Below are 12,042 nucleotides of genomic sequence, written 5' to 3'. Positions count from 1 at the left end.
CGCAATGCGTCTGTGTTTAGAGGTAACACACTGTAAGCAGTAAGTTACCACAACACAACATTTTAAACGCTACCATAACGTCGCACTGTGAAAGGCCCATAGGATTATCATTTCAGTTACGCAGCTCCGCAACGTGGCACTGTGAATGCGACCTGAGCATTGATTGGGAAAGAATGTTCTTTGAGGGGACCTTCATTTTAGGTATGTTTTCCTTGGATTTTATATTTGCAAACCCACTGCCTAATTTTTTTTTCTTTAAATGTATAGTGTATAAGAACCTTGGCCCTTTCTTTGTCAATAAGTTCACAATAAACCTTTTTGGTTTTCAAGAAAAAAATTATGACATTAGCTGATGTAAAGTAATGTTTCACATAAGAAAAAAAAAACCTGGAAACCTGAGAAATTTGCGACTTGTTAAAGCCTGCAGATCAATGACCTCCCAGCCATGAGTTCACCACTACTGAGATTTTGCAGAAACTTGAACTTGGCAAAGCCCTTCATTCCCAGAGCAGAGGGGAGACCGTCATAGCTGCGGACAGCACAGAGAACCAGGGCACTATCTGGATCATGGCATCCCAACATATATATCATCTGGACCCCAGGTAGAGTTACACTAGATTAAAGCTGCTAAGAGATAATCCACCTATCTATCTTCCTAACATAATTATTATTAGCTATTTTAATTTTCCACCCTTGTGATCAGTCATAAAAGGAAAACACTGTATGAATGATTAAGGGTTATCTAGGCTGAAAAATCATTTCACTCATTGATAAGCTACACTGTTATGTTATTGCAATATTAACTATGTATGGGGTGTTTTTAGATTATAGATGTCAATTTAGGACATTGCCAGGATTGTCTCAAATTACACCCTGGCTGCCTACTGGTTCATGACTTGTGAACACTGGGAAACCAGCGCAGGAGGTTTGGGCGCAGCCGGCACCACCATAGACCGTAATAGGAATTATGGCTATAGCGGCACACACTGAGTAACTTCGGCGCCGTCAGAAGATGGAGCTGAAGTTACTTTTAAAACACTGTAATTTGTCCGCCAGCAATGAGTGGAAGCCGAATCACATCATTCCCCACCATCCACGTCGACCTGGAGGGGGAATAGTAATTAATGCCACCGGGAGTGGTGCAGGAGCAGGGTTAGCAATATACCGGCTATATCCTGCGCCCAAGTCTCTTGGTGGCTTTTTAATAGGTACGCCATGGCTTGTAGGCTATACAAAGCACCATTATAAGTTATAGGGCCTGATTCAATTCCCTTTTTCTCCTTCTCCTAGGGGATAATTTCACACCTTATCAATAAAATGCCTTTTAAGCCACCAGAAAGCAAGAAAAATACCTTTTCACCTACTTTTTGGTACGTTCTCAATTGCAGAGTGCTGAAAAGTTATTTTAAACGGAAGATAAAAATCATCTTCTTGATGGAAAGCTAACTGGAATGTTAAGAGCTTTGTTTATGTTAAGAGGTTGATTGATTTTATGATGCCCAGTTGGACTTTTGCTTGATGTGGAGATATAGGGTACAAGAAAAGCAAAGGAAGGCATAAGGGGTAGGAGCGGAGAATTGTTTTGGGGTAAGGGGGATTTGGGAGGGGGAGGGTGAAAAAGTTGAGTTGATGACATCTCTTGTGTATCATAAGGTGCTTTGAGTGTACCAATGTGATCCGTGCTGGCGGCAAAATGCTTGTCAAAATGTTTGTCAACTGTTAAAAAAAAGTTTAAGAAATATATTCCTAAAAAAAATAATCATCTGCTAGGAGAAAATTCAGAAGAAAAAGTAACTTGGTTTGGGCCCATATAGTCATTAAACATTTTGTCCCTCCCTCTTTCAGAACTATCCTGAAAATGTACAGAAAATGTAGCTGTTTTGCTAATGTGGAGTGGTGGTAAAACTGTTTGTAGATTTTTTAATGCTTGCTGTGTCCTCAGAGGGGCGATTTTCCTTCATTTCCTGTCATAGACCTCTATGACGTCAATATGAGGTATAGCAATACTAGCATCCTAAAGCTACGTACTTGCCACATGATGGGTCCAGCGACATCCTCTTGATGACGGTCGTTAAGTGACGCCTCATCCTGCTCACAACATCACACGACTATATGATGGGTGCGAAAGGGGAGTAAACGATTGCAGAGCTTGCAGTGCATGCTTTTGTTAAACGATATTGCACAACGTCAGGTAACATTGCCACAAGTATAACTCTTGCTCAATTTCTTTTGTTCCTGTTGAATAAAGTTACCTTTTAGAACAGATGTGAGGGGAATTCGGTCAATTGCTGTAAACCCCAAAAGTGCTTCTATTTCCTATGCACACTGTCCAGTACTTAAATACTTCCATCATGAATTTGGGGCTCTGAATTACAACCACTGAAGGTCAATTCTAAAAAAAAAATACTAAAATAATAATAATAATGTAATGCAAATCATTTCAACTTGCATGCAGATTTCATGCGAACTGCATGCAGGTTGGAATTTGTCCAATCAGATTTACTTCCTTCTGAAAATGATTTGCCCAATTTCAAGCTGCATACAATCTGCGCGCAAGTAAAAATTGCTTGCATTTTGTTGATCATTTCTGATTACTACTTGACCACATCTCTTACTTTGAAATCTGTTTAGTGCCATGCATAGGAGAGCATGCCAGTGGTTAATAGCAGATCCTGCGAATGGGCCTGTGTTTCTGGCAGAGCTTGTTGTTGGATCAGACGTTAAGGTCTCAGTTCAGGGTGGCCTCAGGACAGAGGATACTCCAGGCACAATGACAAGAATCTCTGCATCGGTAAAGGCACGTCTGGGTCCAAAGCCTGTTTATGATTTACCAACAAACTCAGATTAACAACAGAAAATTATGGCTTTTACAAAAAGAATAATACATGTAGTGACATTTGAGATAAGTAGAGATATAATGCAGAATAGAATGTGTACAAATTGAAGATGCGTTTGTTATTTATGCCCGTTCCATTAACGGGCGTTAGGTGGCCTCCCGCTGCACTGCGAGGACGTGTCCACAGCCCCGAACACACAATGGCGCGCACACGGATGTGGCCCTTCCCCAGCTGTGACCCTGCAAATGCACACTAAGGCGTTGGGCGGCACACATGGATGCAGGTGGACTCAGACACCTGCAGGTTTATTATGTAAGATACATGAGTAACATAAACAATTTTCATTTAAATAAATGAGTGAAATAAATAAATCATGTATGCTGGTTAAACCCATTGTATGTGCATAGTGCTCAGTTTACACCAAGGTTACGTGCTGGAAACAAGCATGGCATTGAAATGCTGCATAATTTAAACAATTAAGCTCCATGCAGAGCTTTGCAAACTGTCATAGCAGTGTTCCGCATGACTAATTCTGGCCATACTTGCACGCTACAGCAGGGAATGATGGGATCCGCTTAAATAGTTTCAGCTTTATCTATAAACACAGGTCACACTGAAGGTCACATTGAAGGTCAGATTGTATTGAGAATGTCAGCAATGCACTGGTTTGCCTTGTACACATCCAGCATATCACCGAGGCAGCCGTTTGGGAGTGTGTAAGGAGGCACTGTAGTGAATTAACCAAAATTTAAATTACAAAAATAATTAAACAGTAAAATCAAATATGTATCAGGTAAATAAAAAACATAATGAATGCCTCAGTCAAGAACGCATTACATTTTATTGCTGAAATTATTATCAATGGGAATTTCCTCAATGGACTTGTGGAGGAATACCCTGTATAATAGGAGAGGATAAAAGCAACATTTTTTTCCCTATATCACCCAATAATTCTCCCTGGGTGGCTGTGGAAGTAGTGTTGAATTATTCCAATTACTTCCACAGCTCCACAGGGGTGTCAGAGGAAGAGGCGCTCTTTACACTAAGCTATGCTGCCTCTGCGGCAGGATGTGACCTTAAATGTCACACATAATACACTATATGTATGGGGGGTAGCTCTAAAAAGGGGTGGTACACTATGTGGCAGTAAACTATATGGGGAAAGGACTACATGAGGCGCTCTAGAAGGGTAGTATATGGGTGGCAAACTAGAGTAATGGGCTCATTCAGGGATGGCACTATTGTGTGTAGGATATGATGATGGAGGACACAGTAATATTATAATGGGGCTTTAACGGGAGCAGTATAATGGGGTACCATAACTGAGGACACCGTCATAAAATAACTAAAGGATGGCACAGAAAAAAAGTGGCCCATCTTCCAGCAGTAAGCACTAGTTTACAGGAAGCCATCCCTGTGATAAAGATTTGACCAATATTCTATTACTTGTTATTGCGAATCATGCTCTGCTGATACTGGGCATAGTAAAAATTGTATGCAAAGAGAAAAAACACTGGTAGTGCTCTCACTACTTCAACTTGTAAAGGGGACCTCACCTTTCATTGTTTAACCACTTAAGGACCAGCCTATGTTCCTTAGAACAGCCCACAGCACAGATCGTATTTCAGCCAGGGCGACCAGACTTCCCCCCTTTTTTCCCCACTTGGGGGATTTCCTGCTGGGGGGGTCTGATCGCCGCCGGCTATCTCTGCCTTGCAGGGGGCTCCTCAAAGCCCCCCTCCACAGCGTTTTTCGCCCTCGCTCCCTTTCCCTCCCCTCCTTACTGTGGGCGGCACAGGACGGCGATCCGTCCTGCGCCGCCTAGGATAGGCTTCAGCCTATCAGACTGCGGTGATCCCCGGCCAATCAGAGGCCGGGGATCACCGATCTGCTTTACGATGTAAACAGCGGGGATTTCTTCCCCGCATGTTTACATTTTGCCTGCGAGCCGCGATCGGCGGCTCGCAGGTTGTTCACGAAGACACCCTCCGTGAACTGACATGGAAAGGCCGCTCGAACGACTGGCCGTTTCCATGCAAAACCACTTGCGACCTGCCGACAACTATCGGCGTTAGGCGGTCGTTAAGTGGTTTTAAGAGAGACATCAGTGCCACATGTTGCAATACACATTAGCAGGGGCATCTCGTGCAGGCTTCTCTCACGCCACCACCTTAACCTAAGGTAAAGATGACCCAAAGATTTGGGAACATGCAAGCAAATAGTGACCTGGGAGCAGGCTGACTAGAAAAGGGGAAAAGTACCCCTGACCCACAAGGATGATAGCATACAAACAATTTTTATGCAAAGAGAAAAAAGACTGGCAGTGCTCTTAGACCAAACGGCACCTGTCACATTCTGACTGCAAAGCCTCGTAAGGGCACACTGTGTTCACTACGATATCAGGTGCTGAAAACGACTGAGACTCTCACTACTACAGCAGTCATTCTGACGCAAAGCAGTTGTAAAAAAGGTTTTCATTATGTAACAGTACTGAAAAGAAACTTTATGGCATAATAACCATAGATCAATGGTCTGTGATGTGTGTGCCCAGAAACCAAACATCTGATAATTAGCATTTGTACTCAGATTACAGTAATTCTGATGCCATGAATTGACTATCATTCTCTTAAAGTAGATCCGAGATGAGCTTTCACTCATTGCATAATTGTATTCCTTTCTTATTGTTTATAGGGCATTCCTCAAGCCAAATACTTTTTTGTTTTAATCCTCTAATTCCCTATAAACTAAACAAGCCTTGCCCACAGCTTTTCAGAGAGCCTTGGCATTTTCAGACAGTAGCAAGGGCTCATGGGAGCTCAGTCTGGGCAGGAAGAGGGGGAGGTATTACTAGCCAGAGATTTCAGAGGCAGAGGGGAGGAGGAGGGGATTAGGTTTTTTTCACAGGCTGAGTGCTGAAGATGCAGATAAGCCTGCCTGTGTGTAATGTTTACAAACAACATGGCTGCTGTCATTGTATCACAGGAAAAAAAAAAAATCATATTCTATTGAAGCTGTTTGCATCTAGATTTGCTGTGTAAACTATCTAAGCTGTAGATAAGATATATAGACAAGTTACTTGTTATAGTTAGTTTTTCATCTCAGATCCGCTTTAGGTCTTTTTTAAAGTGACCCTTCAGTGGGTTTCTCTATACATACAAATGTACAATGGCATAGCTAGAGTGAGAGAGGTGTAAGCAGAGGAAAATGAATGGTTTGTAGATGATTACTCAATGGTTTATATATGATTATTCATAGCACATATAGAGGTGATTACAGGGCCGGCTGTCTCACAATGCCCTGAGTGAAACTTGACTTTGGTGCCCCCCCCCCCCCCTCCCCAGATTTTGCCCACCACACTGGGTCATTAAATTATACAAAAACAAAACAAAACAAAAAACAAAACAACACCACCGTCAAAAAATAGGTGACAAAAGAGCACACTGGGACATATTCACTAAATACAGGTAAAATTACAGTGTGTATGAAGCACGGCAATTGTACTGGCTCTTAAGGCAAGATTGAAAAAAAGCCTCTTGCTTACTCAAGCACACTGTTATGATGTGCAATCCCTCAGTATAGGTACAAGAGAGCCCCCAGTATAGGTGGCCACAGAGCACCCTCCTCCAGTATAGGGAGCCAGAGAGCCCACCCCCCCCTTCCAGTATAAGTAGCCAGAGAGCCCCCCAATATAGGTAGCCAGAGAGCCCTTCAGTATAGTTAGCCCGAGAGCCCCCCTAGTATTAGGTAGCCAGAAAGTCCCTCCAGTTTAGGTCGCCAGAGAGACCCCCTAGTTTGGTAGTTGGAGAGCTCCCCCCTCCCCCAGTATAGGTTGATTGAGAGCCCCCAGTTTATGGGGTGAGAGAGAGCCCTCCCCAATGAAGAGTGTGCAGGGGAGGGGTGATGTAACTCACCTCTCCAGCTGCCACAGGGGGAAAGAATCTTTTTCATGGGGCTGAGAGGCAAAGCTTCATGTCAGTTTTGCGGGTGGGGCTGTTCCATGTGGGCCCCTCAGGTCTAGGGGCCCTGGTGTGATAACAATGTCTACATCCCCAAAATTGTTATGCTACTGGAACCTAACTGGTGGTAAGGCTGCAGCTATAATGGGGCTCTGCTGACACCAGCTTAGTTTAGTTAAGAGTAGTGGAAAGGGCATCTGAAACTTTTTCAATTGCTAGCTTTGTCTGCATTGGAGAAATGTTCTCTCGCTTCCTGTTCCTGGTACTCCCATTGGCTCTCACACCAGGATTCCTTGAGGGCTCTGCAAGGGTTCCTTGGCATTTTACCCCAGTGTGTAGGAAGTATAATAGAGCACATTATAATAGGGGGTACTGTAAAAGAAGCACTAAATTGGGGTCAGAATAATAATGAGCACAGTATAATGAGTGGCAGTGTAATAGGAGGCAGTGAAATAAACAGCCTCACCTACTTAAAGACCGTGTCTCCTGAAAAATAAATACAGGGGTTTCTCAAGGTAAAAAAATTGTTTGCAGGGGCTCCTTGAAACCCAAAAGTTTTTTGCAGGGTTCCTCCAGGGTAGAAAGGTTGAGAAATGCTGGCCTAATGTGTTTGAAGCAGAGAGAAATAAGAAAAGGGGATACATGGCAGTGACTGCAAGCCAGATAACTAGAGATTAAGGTGTTGAGGGGGGGGGTTGGGGGCCCTTGAGCACCTCTTAGTCTAATAGCAATCAGTGTGTGACGGCTGGGGTGGGAAGGATGGAGGGGCGCACTTTGGTGTCTCAGCCTTGGGTGCTGGAGGACCTTGTTCCGGCTCTGTTCCATCCTAAAAATACTGTTTTAAAGCTTAGTCCATGTGACCAGAAGCAGCACAACTGAAGGAGTTAACAGCAGGCTCCATAGACTGGTGTTTTGGTGCTGCTTGGCTTCACATTATTATACTGTTCAGTCTGTGAGTTGTCAAGCACAGAGGGCTGTCTGTGAAGACTGCGGCATGTAGACTAGAGGTCTGTAGTACAGGAGTCTACTGATGACAGGGCATTGGACCACATACTTTAAAGAGAATCTGTATTGTTAAAATCGCACAAAAGTAAACATACCAGTGCGTTAGGGGACATCTCCTATTACCCTCTGTCACAATTTCGCCGCTCCCCGCCGCATTAAAAGTAGTCAAAAACTGTTTTAAAAAGTTTGTTTATAAACAAACAAAATGGCCACCAAAACAGGAAGTAGGTTGATGTACAGTATGTCCACACATAGAAAATACATCCATACACAAGCAGGCTGTATACAGCCTTACTTCTGAATCTCAAGAGATCACTTGTGTGTGTTTACCTTCTGTCCCCAGCTTCTCTCATGCACTGAACATTACAGGCTTCCTGCAGACAGCTCTGCCTATGTCGTTAATTCCTTAGTATGTGACAGACAAGCTCCTTTCACAGCCTCCAGAGGAGGATTTTTATCCAGCTCTCTTCTATCACTGATAAGATAGCAGAGAAGCTGCTGGCTTATGTAAATAAAACACACACTGGAGTGTGCATAGAGGAACAGTTCAACACTGAAGAACTTGGCAGCCTTCCAGACACAGGCCGACAAGTCTGACAGGGGAAAGATACATTGATTTATTACAGAGATGGTTATAGTAGAAAGAGCTGCAGCAAGCCAGATCACATTAGAATAGGTTTAGGAACTTGTAGGAAGGTAGAAAAAACGTTGTAATTTTTGTTACAGAGTCACTTTAAAAGTGGTTTAATTAATAGTAGCTAGTCAAAGACTCAGCCTTAGGGGATAATTTCATTTTCACCTCATTCAATCGTATAGGATCTATCCTTTCTTATGCTGGGAATACACGGGTCGATCCGGCGGCCAATTAGCCGCCGGATAGACCCCAGTCGCGTCCCTGCCGCGTCCCCCCCGTGTGCGCAGATCGATTACCGCTCGTCCCTGCCGGCGCTCCTTATCAGCCGCTCGATTCCCTGCCATTGTCTGCCGGCGGGGATCGAGCGGGCGGGGGTCGAGCAGCTTGATCGGACCAGCTGAATATTATCAGCTGGCCGGATCAGCTGCTCGATACACGGTACAGACACGTACCGTGTATCCCCAGCATTAGATGAAATTTTGTGTAGTCAAACCTCTGGTTTCCTAATAAATCCCAACAAATTATAGTTGTTTCCACCATCAATATAAATAAGTGCTGACTTTTGTCCCCCACTGAAAGCTCTTAGGATGGACAAGTGAGCATTGGAACTGGACCACGAAGCACTGGAGGAAGGTGGTCTGCTCTGATGAATCATATTTTCTGTTACACCATGTAGATGTTATTTTGACATGCACCATTGACCTAATGATTGCTGAAGACCATACACAAAAAACAAGTCCAATCTATGAAGGTTCTTCCTCACCATTTACAAGGCTTGAAAGATCTGGTGCTGAAGATACCAATTACTACATGACACCATCAGAGGTCTAGTAGAATCCAAGTGTTGGTCAGAGCTGTTTTGGGAGGACCTTCAAAATATACTAGGAAGATGATTTTACTGTGTTGGCTGATCAGGGGATAAGGTTACCTGCTAATAAAACACAGACCATTTATATCGTGCTTTTCTCCTGGCGGACTCAAAGCGCCAGAGCTGCAGCCACTAGGATGCACTCTATAGGCAGTAGCAGTGTTAGAAAGACTTGCCCAAGGTCTCCTACTGAATAGGTGCTGGCTTACTGAACAGGCAGAGCCGAGATTCAAACCCTGGTCTCCTGTGTCAGAGGCAGAGCCCTTAACCATTACACTATCCAGCCACCACACTAATAGCATAATAATAGCACATATCACTCTGTGGGCCTTTAATACTGAGTGGTGCCTTTAACCACTTTACCCCCGCCCGTACGGATTTCTCCGTCCATTTTTCCATCCTTTAACCCCCTAGGGACGGAGAAATCCGTACTTTGTGCACTCCCGCCGCTGTCCGCGCTCCCGCTCGTAAACACGCCGCCCGCCGCTAGTAAACACGCCGCCGCCCGCTCGCCCAGAGATCAACGAATGGGAAAATCCATTCCCGTTCGTTGATCTAAGCCCTGCAATGATCCGCTGCCGCTCGCCTGAGCAGCGCGATCATTGTGAGCAAAAACAAAGTCCCAGCCTCTTTCTACTTCCTGCAAGCGTCCGGAAGGACGCTTGCAGGTCGCATGAAACAAAAAGTTACTGTTGTCATCTTGTGGCCAAATAGTAAAACTACACCCTAACCATTTTTTACACACAAATAAATTAGTTTTACACAAAAAATTAACTCCTTACCTCCCACACTCCCCAATTTTTTTTTTTTTTGTAATTAAAAAAAAATAAAAAATTTACAATTTAAAAAAAATACATAAATAGTTACCTTAGGGACTGAACTTTTTAAATATTTATGTCAAGAGGGTATAACACTGTTACTTTATAAACTATGGGCTTGTAATTAGAGATGGACGCAAAACTGAAAAAAATGCACCTTTATTTCCAATTAAAATATTGGCGGCAAACATTGTGATAGGGACATAATTTAAACGGTTTTATAACCGGGATAAATAGGCATATACATTTAATGGGTTTTAATTACAGTAGCATGCATTATTTAAAAACTATAAAGGCCGAAAACTGAAAAATAATAAATTTTTTCCCACATTTTTTCCTATTTTCTCATTAAAACACATTTAGAATAAAATAATTCTTGGCATAATGTCCCACCTAAAGAAAGCCTAATTGGTGGCGGAAAAAACAAGATATAGTTCATTTCATTGCGATAAGTAATGATAAAATTATAGACGAATGAATGGAAGGAGCGCTGAAAGGTGAAAATTGCTCTGGTGGTCAGGGGGTAAAACCCCTCAGTTGGGAAGTGGTTAATACTTTTTAACTGTAGAATCCTAGCGTACCCCACCCAATGACACACATCATGTCTGTTGTTATTGCACCATCTTGTTCCTCCTGTTTGGAGACTCCATAGATCCACTCACCATAGATTTTATGGGGAATTTTACTTCCTTATTGCAGCTACTAGCTGTAATTCATATTTGAATTTCTATTACCTCAAGTATTGACTTGTATGTCACTTTGTGCAGTTATATACAGATTTCACTAAAATATAATATATATTGTAAGTGAAAGAAAAAGATCATATGTTATTGTGCCTATGCTTTATGTTTTCCTTTTTCTATGCTATTAATACTTATCCTATTTTTTTAGACTTCCCAGCCAATTTGTTAATGCCATGCTGAATAATTCCAAAATACATATAGCCTGCCTCTCCTTACCACCAACAGCAGCCCAACTACCATACAGTAAGTAACGCAATATAATACATTGTATATTACCAGAGATTTTAGAACAGATATTAAGGGAACCTGAAGTGAGAGGGATATGGAGGCTGCCATATTTATTTCCTTGTAAACAATGCCAGTTGTTTGGCAGCTCTGTTGATCTTCTGGCAGAAGTAGTGTCTGAATCAAAACCATCGAACAAGCATATGGCTAATCCAGTAAAACCTGAGTCAGCTGAGCACTTGATACTTGATCTGCTAAATAGCGGGGCTGCTATTTGAGCTTTAAGCCCCGTTCACATTGCACGCGTTCCCGTCCGCGTTTCGGGAACGCGTGCGGGAGGCCGACACGCACGACATCAGACAGTGCATAGAGTGCACTGTCTGATGTTCACACTGCATGCGTTCCGGACCTGTGTGGTCCGGGAACGCATGCTGCACGCGTTTCCTAGCAAAACGCATGACGTGCGTTCCTGTGCGTTGTGTTCTGAACGGAACGCGCCTGCGTTCCGTGATATGAACGGGGCCTTAGAGCATGTTGCTCTGATTGACTGTTAGAGAAATGTATATTTAAATGCTTTGTTTGCACAATGTACTTGCACCTTTAACGTTGCACACTTTTCCTCTAATGAAGCCTCCAATTAAGGGGGGTCAAAACATGTTAGGTTGATGGGCGGGGGGGGGTCTGTTGTAGATAATAGCTTTTCTGTCTAATCAAGGTTTGGTGGTTGTCCCCAATACAACAATTAATATATGAACGGGACTATATTTCTGTTGTGAACCACCACCTTGAGATGTTTATAGTCAAATTGCAGCTTTTGATCTAATCGATTTTAATTAATCAATAAAAGTTATATTTTAAATTTAGCTATCCAGATAGGGGTACTCCTGTGTTTAAATTTTTGCACAACAGGAGAAAATGGCAACACTTCCAAATGCAGGCTGTGCCCGAGTTAACCA

General features: G+C 43.0%; 1 protein-coding gene across 1 annotated transcript in view; it reads left to right on the top strand.

Moving 5' to 3' along the window:
* Window positions 1-450: 450 nt before the first annotated feature.
* Window positions 451-12,042, top strand: part of SLC51A (solute carrier family 51 member A) — a 59,663-nt gene continuing 48,071 nt past the window's right edge. Inside the window, exons 1-2 of the mRNA XM_068281234.1 lie at window positions 451-602; window positions 11,010-11,104. Coding sequence (XP_068137335.1) covers window positions 568-602; window positions 11,010-11,104 — 130 coding nt within the window. The 5' untranslated portion in view covers window positions 451-567. The remainder of the gene's footprint in view (window positions 603-11,009; window positions 11,105-12,042) is intronic.

Source organism: Hyperolius riggenbachi, chromosome 4 (assembly GCF_040937935.1).
Source record: "Hyperolius riggenbachi isolate aHypRig1 chromosome 4, aHypRig1.pri, whole genome shotgun sequence".
Lineage (NCBI taxonomy): Eukaryota > Metazoa > Chordata > Amphibia > Anura > Hyperoliidae > Hyperolius > Hyperolius riggenbachi.
The sequence above is the reverse complement of the archived record's forward strand: the minus strand, read 5'-3'. Positions and strand labels throughout refer to the sequence as shown.